At 37.9% G+C, this 20,979-nt stretch overlaps 1 protein-coding gene across 1 annotated transcript in view; it reads left to right on the top strand.

Moving 5' to 3' along the window:
- Positions 1-15,082, top strand: part of FAM162B (family with sequence similarity 162 member B) — a 16,259-nt gene extending 1,177 nt beyond the window's left edge. The window contains exons 3-4 of the mRNA XM_036925030.2: positions 3,206-3,314; positions 13,807-15,082. Coding sequence (XP_036780925.2) covers positions 3,206-3,314; positions 13,807-13,905 — 208 coding nt within the window. The 3' untranslated portion in view covers positions 13,906-15,082. The remainder of the gene's footprint in view (positions 1-3,205; positions 3,315-13,806) is intronic.
- The last annotated feature ends 5,897 nt before the right edge of the window (positions 15,083-20,979 follow it).

Raw genomic sequence — 20,979 nt, forward strand, 5'->3', positions numbered from 1 at the left:
CCCTGCTCCACCCAAGAAAGGATCATGGCTCCCGGGATGGCTGAGAAGCCTCTGGGAAGAAGCCGCAGACACACGACCTCCTTTTCTGGGCCGGGGGAATCCCTGGAGTACGTCGTTGTACAGCCTTCTGAGCACCAGATTTACTCAGGCTGGGACCCCAGGAGCATCGCTGGACTTTTCACCGTCCCAAATCCAAAGCAAGAGATTCCCTAAAGATAAAACTAAACCTTGACAGCTTCACCCAGGATAAATGTAACCTGTTTTTAAAAAATGTGAAAAACCATCTTCTAGTTTTAATTTATGCACAGCCCAAAAATATTCCCCAGCACTTTCAAAAGAGAGTGGGTAAAAGGGGAGGAAGAAAACCAAGAATAAAGTCAATCTGCTACTTTTTAAACTGACATTTTTTTAAAAATTGGAAGACTAAAACTATATCAAATAGGGATTTCACGCGTTTTGTATACTATATTTATACAATGTAACCAAGTCCTGTGAGAATGGGTAATGGAAACTGAGCCTACATCTTCTGCACATATTGCCTACATCTTTATTGCTTGTTCATTTGCAAGTTACAAAAGCATCTGAAATAAGTCGAAAGAAATGTGGTGGGAAATGTTCACTCAACAGTTCTTAAACAGTTTTATTCCTTTCTTGGATCAAAGTATTTAATGAGGAATGGACATGAGTTTGAAATAACATGGGATTTGAAATTTGTTTTCAGTATTCAATCTCAGACACATTATTTAATGTTATGAATTTTTTTTTTTCCTTGAGATCTATAGACTCCAAAGTACAGACTTCGCCTAAAGCAGAAATTAGCCTCAGAAAAATTAAAACACCACCCTGAAATTTTTTGGATTTTAAATTCTAATAACAGGGTAGTCAGGAATGTAAAGAATCTGCATGATTGTAAATTGATACTTGTTAAGAGACAGTAAGTAGATCCTCTTGCATTAACATAGCTGTATGTGTGAAAAGACTCATTTTACAGAAACAAACCAATTTCCTCAGGATAACAAAGAAGTTATCTTTTTTTGAGCAAGATGCCAATGAAAAATATAGTTTTGAGATGGAAACATGCAAATATCTGAATATTTTTCATTTTTTTATTTTCTATAATTTTTTTAAGCAATGCTTTTTAGGAGACATGTGCCTCCTAAGCTAAGTGTTAGACTTACCATAGAAACAGCTTTCACTTTGTATGCTGTTAATGGACATATAATTAACAAGTGACCTATAATTTTTGTACCATACACTAATGATATTTAAGAATAACTACTTTTTCTTGCCTTTTTCAGTGCTCAACTAATTTGTTATAAAATTAGATCAAAGCCAGATGGATGGGTAATAAAGATCAGATCTTTTAGGTTCCATCTGGAACAAAAGTCAGCAACAAATATAATCTAATAATGTCTCTGCATTCACCAGTTTGCATCTATCATCGTAAAACTTACATTAGTCTGCCTAAAATATAAGAAAAACAGGCTAGATAATGGTTTCCTGTGCTCTTTTCAATTAGTGCAAAAGTTAAAAAGTTTTCATTTTTGAAAGAAATTGCAACCTGTCTTTCTGAAGTTTTTTTTTTTTTTTTGTGAGGGCATCTCTCATATTTATTGATCAAATGGTTGTTAACAACAATAAAATTCTGTATAGGGGAGTCAATGCTCAATGCACAATCATTAATCCACCCCAAGCCTAATTTTCGTCAGTCTCCAATCTTCTGATGCATAACGAACAAGTTCTTACATGGAGTACAAATTCTTACATAGTGAATAAGTTACATGGTGAACAGTGCAAGGGCAGTCATCACAGAAGCTTTCGGTTTTGTTCATGCATTATGAACTATAAACAGTCAGTTCAAATATGAATATTCATTTGATTTTTATACTTGATTTATATGTGGATACCACATTTCTCTCTTTATTATTATTATTTTTAATAAAATGCTGAAGTGGTAGGTTGATACGAGATAAAGGTAGAAAACAGAGTTTAGTGTTGTAAGAGAGCAAATGTAGATGATCAGGTGTGTGCCTGTAGACTATGTGTTAATCCGAGCTAGACAAGGGCAATAAAATATCCATGTATGCAGAAGATTTCTCTCAGAACAGGGGGGGTGAGGTTCTAAGCCTCACCTCTGCTGATCCCCATTTTCTCACCTGATGGCCCCCCTGCGACTGTGCCTGTCTTAGGTTGTTCCTCCCCTGAGGAATCTTACCCGTCTCTGGCTAACCAGTCATCTTCCGGGGTGAAGTTTTTTTTAATGTAACTATATCCTATTTAAACTTGACATTAGATAAGAAAGAACACTGCCAAATATATTCTCAAGAGTCATTCTTTAATGATGTGTATTTATAAACTGCCAGTTTATATTATGCAAATTGTTTAAGTATGTTTCAGTATAAAAGACCCAAGGCCTGATAAATTTTGTACACTGTTTTGTAAGTGGTATTGCCACAAGCTCCGGCAACTCGCATGTAACTTTATTAATGAATAAGACCTCCCACTATTCAAATAAGCAGATAAAATTTAAGAATAAGAAGAAGAAAACAAAGCCGTCTTCTTTTTCTTTAGCCAATTGTTCTGATTTTGATCACTTTTTGAAAACTTCATGCAAAACCATAAAGGAAATTTCACCCTTTCTCTAATATCCATTCTTAAAAAAGTTATGAAGTATATTAATAGTATAACAGTGATCATAAGTAAGTAAATACAGTGTCATTAATTGGGATAAGATGGGAGGGGGCAATAAGTTTGGAAAGCCAGTGAAAAAGCAAAATGATGAAAATGAGTTCTAAAAATCAAGCTATTTAAGACTGAATACAAAAGCCCACTTGATAACTAACACACAAGCCAAATGGACCCAAGTCATAAACATACATAGGCTTTAATTCTTATCTCTACCTTAGCAAGTGGAAAGAAAAAATGATGGAGAGTTAGGTGTACTCTCTAGTAGTTACATTGTGAGCAATTAGAAACTAAATATGCTACACTGTGTTTCGTAGTGGCTAACATTAATTATGACCTAAATTTGAAAATTGAAGGTCAATTTGAAATTGGTAAAATAATGGACTAGCATTTGGAAGTCTTTCACATCTGCAGTTTGCATTCAGGGACATTTTGGGAATATTTACATAACAAATCATGGTCTGTTTTGCCAGTCAGAAAATCATATTGCTTTAACAGTTGACTATACATCTTGGTTTAGGCCAGAAATGATAGATGCTGCAAGAAACAAAGCTCGAGTGAAAGCTTGTTACATAATGATTGGACTCACAATTATCGCATGTTTTGCTGTGATAGCGTCAGCCAAAAGGGTAAGTACCTCTTTAAAAATAGAGATAGAATTGTGAGTTTTAAGAAATATTGTGAGCCTTATTCTCAATTTGGGAATCATTGCTGTTCTTTCAGTGTAAGAACAATTTCATCTTAGACATCCCAAACTACCCACTTGTATCTATTATAACGGAAACAAACTTGTTACTGGAAATTGGAGTCAACAAATTAACTATATGGGACAAAAGTTTGTTTTCACTGATAAGATAAACAAAACAAACAGGACAGTTTACAACCTGGTTTAAATTGCACAAGAACAACTTCGTCATATGAAAGTTATCCAGAGTAGATCATTCCTTAAATTACATGCTATTGTATGGAATCATGAAACAGAAATGCAAGTCTTTGAAGTGATCTCCACGGTTCACTGGCTTGTCTATACCCTGTTTATGAGCCCCTTCCTTATTATCTCCAGTATGTGGTTTCTAGAGAGAAATTGAGAGTTGATGACTCAATAGTTTTCTTTTTTTTTTAATTTTTCATCTATCTATCTATCTGTCATCTATCTATCTATCTATCTATCTATCTATCTATCTATCTATCTATCTATCTATCTATCTATCTATCGCTATCATTAATGTACAAGTACATGAGCAACATTATGGTTACTAGACTTCCCCCATTATCAAGTCCCCACCACATACCCCATTACAGTCACTGTCCATCAGCGTAATAAGATGCTATTGAACTTGTCTTCTCTGTGTTGTACTGACTCTCTAGTTTTGTTTCTTGCTTCCTCAAACCCTTCCATCTGCTTATCACTTTTACCATGAACAGCAGCACCACAAATGTTGGGAGACATCTAACACATCCCTATGAGTCTCCTCTTCGCCAGTCTTGATTTCTCAGTCCTTATCAACTCCCCTCTACTTTGAGCTTTCCTCTGGACACACTACAGTTTTATCAGTGTCCTCTTCATTTATGGCACCTGCAGCTGAATCCTTAGAATGTGGTTGTAACGTACTTGTTTATGAACACAGTTTTAATAGTGCTGACAGAATTGGATATAGATTTTAGCAGCTACATCTCACAAAATAGTTTGCTTAGATCCATACATCTTCTCTCTCTGGACATGTTTAGCCAGCTACCACTTTGCCTCATCATATGATTCTGCCCTTCTTTATTTCTCAGGTTTTTAAGAGTATTTGAGGCCACTAATTCACATAGGCACTAAGGCCTCATGTATATATCCATTCATTTCTTTTGACTTGGCAAAGAACTTATACTCTGAAATTATTCCCATCAGATGGGAAATTTCTTAAATATTTGCTGGGCTGAACACAAACACAGAAATAAAGAAATTTTGTCATCTCTTCTTTTAGCCTACCCTAGGTAATTGACTGCCTACATGTTGTTGATTCTCTTAGCACCTACATGACATACTGGAGCTTGATACTGTCTGACCCTCCCTATTTCATACCATTTTCTCTTTGTTATGCTCCATCCATACCAGTTCCTTTCTGTACTTTAATACACCAAACCCTTATTCCTCTCTAGGCTTTCCTTCCTTCTGGTCTTACCCTTGCTAGCTTATTCTCATTTTCTTCAGAAAGAGCTTCCCTGACTACTTCATCAAAAATGGCCTCATACAAGTATTCACTAGTTTATCATCTTTCCAGCTGCTCATAAATAAGTCATATACATCAGCAGTCCTGTTGGCTCCACTTTAAAATATATCCACAAATGGATTACTCCTCACCATGTCTTCTGATATCACTCTGGTCTGAGATAACCAATTATCTGTTGCCTAGTTTTTTGCCATATCTTCTGAATGATCTCACTGCTGTCCCTTTTGCCTCTCTCCAGTTCACCTTTTATTTTGATAAATTAATGATGTACTTTAAGACTGTGGCAGATAGAGGTAGAGAAAGGTTAGTAATTTAAGATACATTTGGGGAGGTAGAAAGGATAGAAGGTTGTGGTAAATTCAATCTGGGAAGAGGGGAGAAAATGGAAGAAAGAATCCAAAAGCCCGAGTTTTTGACTTGAGGTACTAGGTAGATGATGCTGCCATGTGTTGAGATGTGAAAGGCTGGGGAAAGAACTGGTGGGCATGATATGCAAAATATATCAGGTCCTTTATTTTGGTTATGTTTTAAGTGTGGGATACATATTAGATGTCCATCAATATCTATTTTTTTTTTTTTAATAATTATTTTTTATTGAAGGGTAGTTGACGCACAGTATTACATTACATAAGTTTCAAGTGTACAACACAGTGGTAAAACATTTATATACATAATTCTAGGTTCCAGCTATCACCCTACCAAGCTGTTACAATATCTTGACTATATTCCTTATGCTATACATTACATCCTGGTTACTTATTTATTTTACCATTGGAAGTCTGTCCTTTTTTTTTTCTTTTGTGAGGGCATCTCTCATATTTATTGATCAAATGGTTGTTAACGACAATAAAATTCTGTATAGGGGAGTCAATGCTCAATGCACAATCATTAATCCACCCCAAGCCTAATTTTCGTCAGTCTCCAATCTTCTGAGGCATAACAAACAAGTTCTTACATGTAGAACAAATTCTTACATAATGAATAAGTTACATAGTGAACAGTACAAGGGCAGTCATCACAGAAACTTTCGGTTTTGCTCATGCATTATGAACTCTAAACAGTCAGTTCAAATATGAATACTCATTTGGTTTTTATACTTGATTTATATGTGGATACCACATTTCTCTCTTTATTATTATTATTTTTAATAAAATGCTGAAGTGGTAGGTAGATACAAGATAAAGGTAGAAAACATAGTTTAGTGTTGTAAGAGAGCAAATGTAGATGATCAGGTGTGTGCCTGTAGACTATGTGTTAATCCAAGCTAGACAAGGGCAATAAAACATCCACGTATGCAGAAGATTTCTCTCAGAACAGGGGGGGTGAGGTTCTAAGCCTCACCTCTGTTGATCCCCAATTTCTCACCTGATGGCCCCCCTGCGACTGTGCCTGTCTTAGGTTGTTCCTCCCTTGAGGAATCTTACCCGTCTCTGGCTAACCAGTCATCTTCCGGGGCCATACAGGGAAATGTGAAGTTGGTAAGTGAGAGGGAAGCCTTATTGTTTGAAAAGGTTAGCTTTTTACTTCTTTGCATATTTATGCCCTGTGGCTTCTATGCCCAGCATTTGTCTTGAGATATCTTTACCACTTGGAAGAATTATGATACTCAGTAAATTTGATATGAGGCACGAATTCTATTTAAGGGTTGTAATTAGGAAGGAAGAAGAAAAGCTATAGAAGTAGCAGGTGGAAGAAAACCTGGGAAGATTGATTATTTCTTTGACATATCTTCTTGTAGAGTAACTTCAGCATGTATAGGTTTTAAGCTACTACTTAAATTGTGCACACACATTAACATAATAGGAGTATAGTTACATAACCAAAGCATACCTGTAATTACCAGCCATCTCCAGTGAAACCAAGAAAACCAGTTAGGCACCTTAGGCATTTGTGAAAACTTATCTGTGATATGGTCGATATTGTCCAACTGAACTTGAACAGTCTGAGAGAAATCAGACAAATGAAAACAACCCATTCCTGGGGAATGTTCACATCCCTTATGTTCTTTTAACAGTAAATAGTCTGTAGTTGTAAGACTTTGGAGCGCTACAATTTGCACTTCTCCTAATTCTTGGTTGAGTTCCAACAGTATAGATCCAGTCAAATTTGTTGTTTTACTGTATGCACAGGCCAGCTTAGATATCTCCTTCATCATTCCCATGGCAAGTCCAGGAACTGGTGGGATGAGTGCATCTACAGCTGTAGCAGTGCGTGGATCTTTGTTGGGGTTTTTTGATGATCATCTTCTGGCATGAGTCTTCCAGAGAGTGCAGATGTTGGAAGTTCTTTTTCATATCGTATCTTAGTTCATTTTCGTGGGAGCCCAATTAGGCTTTGATCCTCTGTATAAACACAAACAGACCCTTTGCCTACACTTTTATATGCACTTTATACCCTTGTGTAGAACTCGTTGGAGGTTACCACACAGGAACTGCCCTTTTTTTTTTTTTGCTTTGTTTTTGGTATCACTAAACTTCACTTACATGACGAATATTATGTTTACTAGGCTCTCCCCTATACCAGGTCTCCCCTATAAACCCCTTTACAGTCATTGTCCATCAGCATAGCAAAATGTTGTAGAATCACTACTTGCCTTCTCTGTGTTGTACAGCCCTCCCTTTTCTCCTACCCCCCCATGCATGTTAATCTTAATATCCCCCTACTTCTCCCCCCCTTATCCCTCCCTACCCACCCATCCTCCCCAGTCCCTTACCCTTTGGTACCTGTTAGTCCATTCTTGAGTTCTGTGATTCTGCTGCTGTTTTGTTCCTTCAGTTTTTCCTTTGTTCTTATATTCCACAGATAAGTGAAATCATTTGGTATTTCTCTTTCTCCGCTTGGCTTGTTTCACTGAGCATAATACCCTCCAGCTCCATCCATGTTGCTGCAAATGATTGGATTTGCCCTTTTCTTATGGCTGAGTAGTATTCCATTGTGTATATGTACCACATCTTCTTTATCCATTCATCTATTGATGGACATTTAGGTTGCGTCCAATTCTTGGCTATTGTAAATAGTGCTGCGATAAACAAAGGGGTGCATCTGTCTTTCTCAAACTTGATTGCTGCGTTCTTAGGGTAAATTCCTAGGAGTGGAATTCCTGGGTCAAATGGTAAGTCTGTTTTGAGCATTTTGATGTACCTCCATACTGCTTTCCACAATGGTTGAACTAACTTACATTCCCACCAGCACTGTAGGAGGGTTCCCCTTTCTCCACAGCCTCGCCAACATTTGTTGTTGTTTGTCTTTTGGATGGCAGCCATCCTTACTGGTGTGAGGTGATACCTCATTGTAGTTTTAATTTGCATTTCTCTGATAATTAGCGATGTGGAGCATCTTTTCATGTATCTGTTGGCCATCTGTATTTCATTTTTGGAGAACTGTCTGTTCAGTTCCTCTGCCCATTTTTTAATTGGGTTATTTGTTTTTTGTTTGTTGAGGTGTGTGAGCTCCTTATATATTCTGGACGTCAAGCCTTTATCGGATGTGTCATTTTCAAATATATTCTCCCATACTGTAGGGATCCTTCTTGTTCTATTGATGGTGTCTTTTGCTGTACAGAAGCTTTTCAGCTTAATATAGTCCCAGTTACTCATTTTTGCTGTTGTTTTTCTTGCCCGGGGAGATATGTTCAAGAAGAGGTCACTCATGTTTATGTCTAAGAGGTTTTTGCCTATGTTTTCTTCCAAGAGTTTAATGGTTTCATGGCTTACATTCAGGTCTTTCATCCATTTTGAGTTTACTTTTGTATATGGGGTTAGACAATGGTCCAGTTTCATTCTCCTACATGTAGCTGTCCAGTTTTGCCAGCACCACCTGTTGAAGAGACTGTCATTTCACCATTGTATGTCCATGGCTCCTTTATTAAATATTAATTGACCATATATGTCTGGGTTAATGTCTGGATTCTCTAGTCTGTTCCATTGGTCTGTGGCTCTGCTCTTGTGCCAGTACCAAATTGTCTTGATTACTATGGCTTTATAGTAGAGCTTGAAGTTGGGGAGTGAGATCCCCCCTACTTTATTCTTCTTTCTCAGGATTGCTTTGGCTATTCGGGGTCTTTGGTGTTTCCATATGAATTTTTGAATTATTTGTTCCAGTTCATTGAAGAATGTTGCTGGTAGTTTCATAGGGATTGCATCAAATCTGTATATTGCTTTGGGCAGGATGGCCATTTTGACGATATTAATTCTTCCTAGCCACGAGCATGGGATGAGTTTCCATCTGTTAGTGTCCCCTTTAATTTCTCTTAAGAGTGACTTATAGTTTTCAGAGTACAAGTCTTTCACTTCTTTGGTTAGGTTTATTAATAGGTATTTTATTTTTTTTGATGCAATTGTGAATGGAGTTGTTTTCCTGATTTCTCTTTCTGTTGGTTCATTGTTAGTATATAGGAAAGCCACAGATTTCTGTGTGTTGATTTTGTATCCTGCAACTTTGCTGTATTCCGATATCAGTTCTAGTAGTTTTGGGGTGGAGTCGTTAGGTTTTTTTATGTACAATATCATGTCATCTGCAAATAGTGACAGTTTAACTTCTTCTTTACCAATCTGGATTCCTTGTATTTCTTTATTTTGTCTGATTGCCGTGGCTAGGACCTCCAGTACTATGTTAAATAACAGTGGAGAGAGTGGGTATCCCTGTCTAGTTCCCGATCTCAGAGGAAATGCTTTCAGCTTCTCACTGTTCAATATAATGTTGGCTGTGGGTTTATCATAGATGGCCTTTATTATGTTGAGGTACTTGCCCTCTATTCCCATTTTGCTGAGAGTTTTTAACATGAATGGATGTTGAACTTTGTCAAATGCTTTTTCAGCATCTATGGAGATGATCATGTGGTTTTTGTCTTTCTTTTTGTTGATGTGGTGGATGATGTTGATGGACTTTCAAATGTTGTACCATCCTTGCATCCCTGGGATGAATCCCACTTGGTCATGGTGTATGATCCTTTTGATGTATTTTTGAATTCGGTTTGCTAATATTTTGTTGAGTATTTTTGCATCTACGTTCATCAGGGATATTGGTCTGTAGTTTTCTTTTTTGGTGGTGTCTTTGCCTGGTTTTGGTATTAGGGTGATGTTAGCTTCATAGAATGAGTTTGGGAGTATCCCCTCCTCCTCTATTTTTTGGAAAACTTTAAGGAGAATGGGTATTATGTCTTCCCTGTATGTCTGATAAAATTCCGAGGTAAATCCATCTGGCCCGGGGATTTTGTTCTTTGGTAGTTTTTTGATTACTGCTTCAATTTCGTTGCTGGTAATTGGTCTGTTTAGATTTCCTGTTTCTTCCTGGGTCAATCTTGGAAGGTTATATTTTTCTAGGAAGTTGTCCATTTCTCTTAGGTTTCCCAGCTTGTTAGCATATAGGTTTTCATAGTATTCTCCAATAATTCTTTGCATTTCCGTGGGGTCCGTCGTGATTTTTCCTTTCTCGTTTCTGATACTGTTGATTTGTGTTGACTCTCTTTTCTTCTTAATAAGTCTGGCTAGAGGCTTATCTGTTTTGTTTATTTTCTCGAAGAACCAGCTCTTGGTTTCATTGATTTTTGCTATTGTTTTATTCTTCTCAATTTTATTTATTTCTTCTCTGATCTTTATTATGTCCCTCCTTCTGCTGACCTTAGGCCTCATCTGTTCTTCTTTTTCCAATTTCGATAATTGTGACATTAGACCATTCATTTGGGATTGCTCTTCCTTTTTTAAATATGCTTGGATTGCTATATACTTTCCTCTTAAGACTGCTTTTGCTGTGTCCCACAGAAGTTGGGGCTTAGTGTTGTTGTTGTCATTTGTTTCCATATATTGCTGGATCTCTATTTTGATTTGGTCATTGATCAATTGATTATTTAGGAGCGTGTTGTTAAGCCTCCATGTGTTTGTGAGCCTCTTTGCTTTCTTTGTACAGTTTATTTCTAGTTTTATGCCTTTGTGGTCTGAAAAGTTGGTTGGTAGGATTTCAATCTTTTGGAATTTACTGAGGCTCTTTTTGTGGCCTAGTATGTGGTCTATTCTGGAGAATGTTCCATGTGCACTTGAGAAGAAAGTATATCCTGTTGCTTTTCGGTGTAGAGTTCTATAGATGTCTATTAGGTCCATCTGCTCTACTGTGTTGTTCAGTGCTTCCGTGTCCTTACTTATTTTCTGCCCAGTGGATCTATCCTTTGGGGTGAGTGGTGTGTTGAAGTCTCCTAGAATGAATGCATTGCAGTCTATATCCCACTTTAGTTCTGTTAGTATTTGTTTCACATATGCTGGTGCTCCTGTGTTGGGTGCATATATATTTAGAATGGTTATATCCTCTTGTTTGACTGAGCCCTTTATCATTATGTAGTGTCCTTCTTTATCTCTTGTTACTTTCTTTGTTCTGAAGTCTATTTTGTCTGATATTAGTACTGCAACCCCTGCTTTCTTCTCACTGTTGTTTGCTCGAAATATGTTTTTCCATCCCTTGACTTTTAGTCTGTACATGTCTTTGGGTTTGAGGTGAGTTTCTTGTAAGCAGCATATAGATGGGTCTTGCTTTTTTATCCATTCTGTTACTCTGTGTCTTTTGATTGGTGCATTCAACCCATTAACATTTAGGGTGACTATTGAAAGATATGTACTTATTGCCATTGCAGGCTTTCAATTCGTGGTTACCAAAGGTTCAAGTTTAGCCTCTTTAGTATCTTACTGCCTAACTTAGCTCGCTTATTGAGCTGTTATATACACTGTCTGGAGATTCTTTTCTTCTCTCCCTTCTTGTTCCTCCTCCTTGATTCTTCATATGTTGGGTGTTTTGTGCTGTGCTCTTTCTAGGAGTGCTCCCATCTAGAGCAGTCCCTGTAAGATGTTCTGTAGAGGTGGTTTGTGGAAAGCAAATTCCCTCAGCTTTTGTTTGTCTGAGAATTGTTTAATCCCACCGTCATATTTTAATGATAGTCGTGCTGGATACAGTATCCTTGGTTCAAGGCCCTTCTGTTTCACTGTATTAAATATATCATGCCATTCTCTTCTGGCCTGTAGGGTTTCTGTTGAGACATCTGACGTTAGCCTGATGGGTTTCCCTTTATAGGTGACCTTTTTCTCTCTAGCTGCCTTTAACACTCTTTCCTTGTCCTTGATCTTTGCCATTTTAATTATTATGTGTCTTGGTGTTGCCCTTCTTGGATCCTTTCTGTTGGGGGTTCTGTGTATTTCCGTGGTCTGTTCGATTACTTCCTCCCCCAGTGTGGGGAAGTTTTCAGCAATTATTTCTTCTAAGATACTTTCCATCTCTTTTCCTCTCTCTTCTTCTTCTGGGACCCCTATAATACGGATATTGTTCCTTTTGTATTGGTCACACAGTTCTCTTAATATTGTTTCATTCCTGGAGATCCTTTTGTCTCTCTCTATGTCAGCTTCTATGCGTTCCTGTTCTCTGATTTCAATTCCATCAATGGCCTCTTGCATTCTATCCATTCTGCTTATAAACCCTTCCAGAGTTTGTTTCATTTCTGCAATCTCCTTTCTGGCATCTGTGATCTCCTTCCGGACTTCATCCCATTTCTCTTGCGTATTTCTCTGCATCTCTGTCAGCATGTTTATGATTCTTATTTTGAATTCTTTTTCAGGAAGACTGGTTAGGTCTGTCTCCTTCTCTGTTGTTGTCTCTGTGATCTTTGTCTGCCTGTAGCTTTGCCTTTTCATGGTGATAGGAATAGTTTGCAGAGCTGGGACGAGTGACGGCTGGAAGGACTTCCCTTCTTGTTGGTTTGTGGCCCTCCTCTCCCCCTTCGTGAGTTGCTGGGTTCTCTCAGGTGCGGATGTGGTCTGGATATTGTCCTGTGTCCTCTGGTCTTTATTCCCCTTCGCGAGGCGCTGGGTTCTCGCAGGTGCGGATGTGGTCTGGATATTGTCCTGTGTCCTCTGGTCTTTATTCTAGGAAGGGTTGTCTTTGTTATATTATCATAGATATATGTTGTTTTGGGAGGAGATTTCCGCTGCTTTACTCACGCCGCCATCTTCTGCCCCTCTCTCCATCAATATCTATTAAAATTGTATTTGCTCTTCAGTCTGAGGATCTCTGACTTTCCTTGCTTCCAAAAAAGTCTAAGCTGTTATAATTTTGAATATAGCTCCTTCCCCCATTCTATCTATTCTTTCCACCTATTATGAATGTGTGTTGGAACTTCAAATTCTATTCTCCATGTCTCTTAACTTTTCTTCTCTATTTTTTGTATCTTTATCTCTGTACTGCATTTAGATTATTTCCTCAGATCTATTTCCTAGAGTTCTTACCTCATAATTGTCATGCTGATTATCTTTTCTTTTCACAGATGATTTTCTGCCAAGATAAATGCCTAATCTTCTTGCCAGTTCCTCGGGCTAGTGAGAGTTGTTTTAGTCATTTCACTTCATCATTGCATAATTTTTCCTGATATTTCCAACTCCAGATCCAAATCCTGGAATTACCTGTTGTAGAGATTAAACTCCCAGTCTATAGCTGTTAAGGCAATATTTTTTTCCTAATATCCCCTGACTGAAGCCATTTTCTTCCTTCCTGACTTTAGTCTTTTTCATCCCCCACCAATTCATGCCTTTGGACTTCTTACCATCTCTGGTAACCAAGGATTTTCCTTTCTTGATTTTGAACTTAAGTATTTGATTTTTTTTTCTTTTTTACTTTTTATCCAACAAATATGTTTATGTGTGCCAAGAGAAGGTAGGGGCAGATTTCTAATATCAGCTGTCCTGTTGACTCCAAGTCTAGCAACTTGAGTAATTTTTTTCTGTACTATAAGGATCACTTTCCTTGGATACTATTTGTGACAGATATTTTAAGTTACTTTTTTCTTTCTCACAGAGTCTCTCCTATTATGTCTATCTAAAACCAGATTCTTTCCAGGGACTCACTTTGCTTTTCTTCCCTGTTTTTTCTTTTCCAGGCTGCAGAACGACATGAATCCTTAACAAGTTGGAACCTAGCAAAGAAAGCTAAGTGGCGTGAGGAAGCCGCACTGGCTACACAGGCTAAGGCTAAGTGACATTCTGAGTGACAGAGTGTTAATCAGAATATCATCTCTATTATCAGCAACAATAAAAGATAGGTAGAATAGACTATTTGGCAAAATATTTGCCATTATTTTATTTTGGTGGAAAGAAGCACAAAGTCTTTTTATTTTTACTTTTTAGTAAACTTCTCTTGAAGTCTAACAGACATTTAGAAAAGTGAACATAAATTTATACATCTTGATGCATTTTTATACAGTGAACACACCTGCCTAAGCACTGCCTGGATCAAGATGTAGAATGTCAACAGCACCTCAGAAGCCTCCTTCCTGCCCTGTCTCAGTCATTACCCTACACTGTGCCAGTTTTATCACCATAGATAGTTCTCTTGTTTTTGAACTTTATATAAATGGAATTACACAATATGTACTTTTGAGTGTGGATTCTGATATTCAACATTATGTTGTGAGATTGATCCACAAATTATATAGTATGAATTCATTCATATTTATTATTATAATACTCCATTGTATAAGTATGCCACAATTTATATGGATATTTGGTCCAGTTTTTAGCCATTAGAAATAGTGCCAAAATGAGCACTCTGTGAATGTCATTTAAATGTTATTGAACTAAACCACTAAGGAAGGACTCTTTAAAATCTAATTTTTAACCAAAGTTCTACTGCATTTGATAATTGAATAGTACCTTTGGGCATCCTTTCCATGGTTTGCAGTAACTAGGTGAAACACACTTGAAAATTTAATAACCTAAGAACTATTAATTATTCTAAAAAGAGAAAAGTACTAAAACGACAATTATAAAAACAACTTAAAAAGACAAAAACATTAGAAAGAGAAAAATGGATGTGTCAGTGGTCTTTGAGACCTAAAACGACTTTTAAAATTATGTTATCTCCTCCTCACACATTTTTGGCATCTATAGTTTTTTAATCATAAGCACAAGTAGGTGAAATGATATAATTTCCAGTTTATTGTACATTAAGTATACTTTTAACATATTTTCCCTCATCACCTTGAAGCTACATAGCTCATTGAATTTATGGAGTATATCTGCTTTGTAATTTTTAGGACAAAACTAGTTCTCTTTATCAAACTAATAAACCAAACCAAACTCATTTTCTGTTAGAAAAAGTCTTACTTTGATTTGAAAATGAAAATGTTAATATACATTACTGTGATGATAATCTCATTTCTGAATTCAACTCTGAGACAGACAGAAAAGGCACGGAGCATTGCGATGGGCCATCCCCTGGAGGCACCAACACATGGGCCACTTTAGCATTTTGCACAGCAGTTGTTTTGTCCATGTGGGACTCTCCCTCAAGAGCTATCCATTCTTAACTTATCCATTTGTCACCCAGGTTTTTGCACCCATAGAGCAAAGTATGAGTGAGATTCACAATGGGTGAGAAATACTTCTTTTTTTTTAGCACAGTAGTACAAAGTTGATTATGAGGAAGGGTAAGAAGAGCCTGTTCTTGGAAAAGGTAGATCAATTTTAGGGAAGGGTAGAGTTCAAAGATCTGGAAAGCAGATTTAAAGATCTTGAAAAATATCTTCTTTGTATACTTCTTTGAAAATCTTTTGTACAACTTGCCTATGACTCCTGGAATATCCTAAATACTATAGTAAAACTCAAAAGAAAATATTTATAAGGGTGAATATGATGATTTCCATTTCTGGTTAGTGGAAGACTAGATGTCCAGAGAAGTCCTCTATTACTGAAGTAAAAATTTTGGTTAAAATATTTTTTAAAGCATCTTTTAAAACACTTGGCTGAATTATTGGGAAAAGAACCAAGATCTTTGCTGTAGATAATAAGTAAGTAAAAATCCAGAGATTTAAGTCTATCTTATGCTGCTCTTTGCCACATAGACAGAATAGACAAAAACATGAGGCCTGAGAGGTTGGAGATCCACATGAAGCCAGAATCCCAGAAAACATGTTGTCAGATGATCAAACTGGAATATGGTGGTGATGTTGGTGGGGTGCTTGTAGCAGTCTGGGTTCTGCCAGAGAGATAGAACCAGTAAAAGATTCCTCTGGCAGGAGCTAAAGCTACAGTACAAAGGCAGAATTTTATTCTTCTTCAGGGAAACCTCAATTAAGTGCTGCACGTCTTTCAATTAATTGGTTGCAGGCCACCCAGATTTTCAAGGATATCTCCTTTACTGCAAGTCAACTAACTGTAGATGTTAACCCTGTCTACACAGTAGCTTTATAGTAACATTTAGATTAGTGTTTAATTGAATAACTGGGTAGTATAGCTTAGCCAAATTGACAAATAAAACCCAACTATCACAGTGCCTCAGAGAAGAGGAGAAAGGAGAGAAACTTACCTACTTATTATCTTCAGATCTAAATGAAAAGTAGGAGAAAGTCCTTGAGGAACGCTGAACCATAAGTTTGTTATCACATGTATTTCAGGCCAGAATTCTTGCCATCTGTGTTACCCATTCCTCCAAATAACTCTATACCAAATATCTTGTTAAAAGTGCTCACAACAGAATTTATTGAGGTGATGAAAGTGTTTTAACATTAGATTGTAGTAATGCATAACTGCACACATGAGTAAAGTTAGGAAAACTAAACCTGTAAACTTAAAATGGGTGAACTTTAAAGTATACAAATTAGTACAATAAAGCTGCTTGCAAAGTGACCTGAACAACATACTATGTTTCCAAGGTTGTGAGAAGGCAGGTACTCACATATTTTGCTGTTCAGAATGAAAGACAGTATGACCCCAATGGAAGGAAATTTGACAGCATCTGGCAAAAGTACATCTGTATTTATTGAGCCACAAATATATAATGATATTGCCATAGCATTTACAATGTTACTAAAAACAAATGTCCGTCAATAGGGGATTCATTGAATAGATGTGGTATGTTCACCCAATGGAGCACCATGCAGATACAGTTAGGAAAAAAGAGCTCTTATTCTGCTATGGCATTAACTATAGATTATAGTTGAGTGAAAAGAAGCACAATGGAAAAAAAATATATAGTATGCTATTGTTTATCCATTAAAGGAGGAGATATGTAAATGTATTTTTTATATTAAAAAGTAAAGGATAAACTAAAACATGCTTTTAGTGTTATTTATAGGACAAGGGAAGAAATATGTTGGAGGGAACAGGCACAGAAGGTAAACTTTCTGAATATGTCTTGTTATATATACTTGACTTTAGAGCAATATAAATGTGTTACACAATTATAGAAACACAAAATTATGTTTTAAAGGCAATCGACTCTTAAAAATTAAAATCAAATAGATAAATCTGTGTATCAAGTTGGCACATGGAGAGTAACTATTTCAGGAGATTTAAAAATATCTCCAGTGGGATATTCTTGACCTTTAAAATCCCCTCCCCCACAAAAAACAAAGCCATTGTTTAGCAAGTATATTATTAACAGTAATATTTGTATTGTTAAGACAGCTATCATACATATTGATACAGCAATTAAGTAATTAAAAATGTTTTTCCTAGCTCTGTCCATTGAAAAGGCCTAGATAATAATGGCCAACCCAGTCCTAGTGTGCACTTGTAACATGCAGATCTTGGTTTCTAAATGTCATTTCATATTAACAGAAATCAGGGCTTATTGGAGAAACGACATTCCAGATCTGGTACAGGAAATAAACAAGATGATCTTTGAACATCTGGTCGTACCAGAAACTAAAGAAGCTAGTAAAGCTATGACACACATCCAAAGGGTAAGAATAAGAATATGAAAATGAAGTACTAAAGAGGATCACAACATACTGGTAAAGATACAGTTCATTAAAAGATATCATTCTCTTGGTAACCAGCACCATGGCCTCCAGTTCTGGGTAGTTTCACCATAAACATCTTTGCCATAAGCATTTTCACCACAAACATTTTTCCTGCATAACAATTTGTCCATAAGGCAACTTTGCTGTATGAGGTAACAAAAAATAAAAGAGAGACATTATAGAGGACATAACAAAACATGAAAAAATAAAATTATTAATTTCTTCCTTCATTATGAGAGGTATCAGTTTTCCAAATCCTAGGATGTATATTTGTAACTGAGCTTTGCATTGTGAAAGCCTTCTACACAGTTTGTTCCAAAGTTGTCACATGTCTATTGATAAATGTTCCAAAGTTCTATGGGAAATGTCGAAGAAATGTTAATGCTGTAATGAGTTTATAACTGAGCTTTGTTATCATTTTAACTGATATTTATCATTTTCTAGTATAGTATAGTATGGCAGTCTAGCCTTACACTGCCATATTTCACACTTCCAGTAACTTTTATCACCATATTTTCTATGAAGTTGATATATATAGTAGTTGTCTTTCTCTCAGAGTACTCGCCACAGTATAAACCATCATGAGGGCTAGTTAAGATATACCATAAAAATGGTGTAGTGCAGGTGGTTGGTTACTGGCAGGTTGACACTGGATTCAGCGAGACTGAAAAATGACAATGGAGTGTTAGAGGGTTCATACCAGGGATTATTCTTGCGGTAGCTGGTTGAGTGCTGAAATCACATCTGCATTGTGCAAGAATACCTAGTGGGCATCCTTTTGTAACAGCACAGACAATACTGGCTCACTGTCAACAATGACATCGGCATGCACCTGCACAGAGGGCCAGGGTATTATGTAAGCATGAAACAACATTGCACCTGTGCAGTGGGTACAAGCATGAATTAGCCTTGGGCCTGTGTAGTGGGTACAGGTGTGGTCAGCATCCAGGCGAGTATCTTGATAATGGTGACTCCATTTTCCCCACACCCCACCCTTATGGGATTCTTGCCTCACAATCTATGTGTGCACAGTCCTCCACTGTGGTCTGTGTGTGAGAAGACTGGAACATTGCAACCAGATTCCACAGCAGCAATAGAGGCTACAACACCACATTAGGATAAAGAAAGCTACAGAAATTATGGTGGCAATTGCCGTCTTCCAGCCTGAGGAGATCAGCTTCTACCACGCAATTGAAGGGTTGTATGATAAGGCTGTGATCTGCTGAGTTGTCTGCTGTAGGGCTTGTAAAGCTAGAGTTACATTATGTTATGCATCCAGTATGTACACACCACACTCTGTGTGTAGGATGGCACACACCTTGCCTCAGCTGCAGTGAACGTATCTAAAGCAATGTGATTTTGTAGGACTACTGTCCTATGCTGTCCTACTTCTCCATTAATGAGGGTAATACCTTTATGGGTGGCATTAAAAGGACATGCTGTATGCAGTGATAAAGCAGTGACCTTTGCTTCTGTTACCATTGTCATCCCCTCTATAAGGCCAGAGGGTAGTACTACCATGCATGCAGTGTGCTTCACTCTGCCTGTACTTGAAACTGTCCCAATTTGAGGAAACCTGTGGTGGGTAGACAGAAACCTTCCAGGTATGCACAGTTGTCCCAGGTACAATGACCTGTCCAATTGCACAGGAGATATGGCCATTCGTACTGCCCATATTCCCAAAAGCTACCCCAGGGAGCAGGGAATGCTCCTGCTATATGGTTTGGATTTTGTTTACTCCAATTATCATGCCCCATTGCTACATGGATTTGGGCACAAAGGGGCTCAGGGATCCACCCAACGTATACCAGTATCCCAGGTGCCATTATGGCACTCTATACACTTCAGGGTCTTTTCACTCAAGGCTATGGACATGCTGGTAAGCCACCCGATACCTTCCCAAACAGAATACTGTATGCCAGGAGGCATTAACCTGCTATTGTTCTGGTCTTTATGACAGTTATTGTGTCATTCCACATATGGGCATTCAATTGGTTGTTCCAGTCGTGTTCAAACCAGGCCTATTCAGAAAAGTTCACAATCCACACTTGCCATGGGAGGCCTGTACCAGAACTGGTAGGGAGCTCTATACACATCCAGAAGGCAGGTGTGTTGGCAGTTTTTGCTAGAGTGTGAACCCAATACACAAAGATGTTACAGGAAATTAACCTGAGGGACAATAAGACGTTTTAATGACACCAACATAGGCAAGTCTTGTCCATCAGATAGGATGCATTCAAGGGAGTGGTCCTGTGTTAGGACAGTGGAAGGAAAGGGGCCCTATAAGGGTCTAGTATACCATATCTTTATCCCTTTCCCTGTGGGGGTTACCAAAGCATCTATGTATAGTGCTAATGGAGGTACATACACTGGCCATAAAGATAACACAAAACTCTCCAGTAATATGCCTTTACTTTTTAGCCGTTTAAGATACACTACTGTGATCCATGAGGGCCAATTGGCCATTACTCCAGAATGAAAAAGAGGCTGGCCTTCAGGCCTTGTCTCTGAGGTGCCAGGAGGGCCAGTCATCACTGTTCTGTTGTCAAAACATCCAAGGCCATGCCCACTGAATGGAGTCTCAAGGTTTATTGTAGTTGGCACTGGCAGCAGGATATTTTGATGGCTAACCCAGGCCTCAACAGTTTCTCCTTGGTTTGTACCTGCAGTTGTTTAGGGGAGGCAGTAATGTGTGCTAGCATGTCTATGGGGCTCAATGCCCCCTTCCAGGGCTTCTCATTCAAATGCCATAGCAGTGTGCATAAGTAGACAGATGACCCCCATAGACTATCAGTGTCTGACTTCATGCCAGCTTTCAACAAACCATTGTACCTCTCTATCCTGCCTGCACTGGTACGATTATGTGGTACATGGAATTTCCACTTTATTCCTAATTGTTGCACCCATTCTTGTAGTGTGTGTCCTAGGCTGCAAAAAGATGCTCTAGACCCTTTTTGGTCATTTGCTGGTCCACACAATGCTCAGGAAATGTGAACAAAAGTCTGGTAGCTATGTCAACACAAGTCAGGGTATACTGATACCCTTCTGATATGGGCAGAGGTATGACATAGCCTACCTGTCATCTGGTGTTGGGTATCAGCCCTCTTGTTACCATCCTGTGTTGCTGTGGGACTCAGTGTAAGTCCCTTTTAGAGCATACAACATATTCCTGCCAGGCTCTGCTAACTTCTTCAAAGGTTAGAGGTAGGCCCTATGATGGACTACAGCCCAAATTGTCTTTTGTCCTGCATGCAACAAGCATCGAGATAACCACTGGGCCACATCAGAGGAAAGTTTCCCTTCTAGCAA

The sequence above is a fragment of the Manis pentadactyla genome, chromosome 12 (assembly GCF_030020395.1).
Source record: "Manis pentadactyla isolate mManPen7 chromosome 12, mManPen7.hap1, whole genome shotgun sequence".
Taxonomy (NCBI): domain Eukaryota; kingdom Metazoa; phylum Chordata; class Mammalia; order Pholidota; family Manidae; genus Manis; species Manis pentadactyla.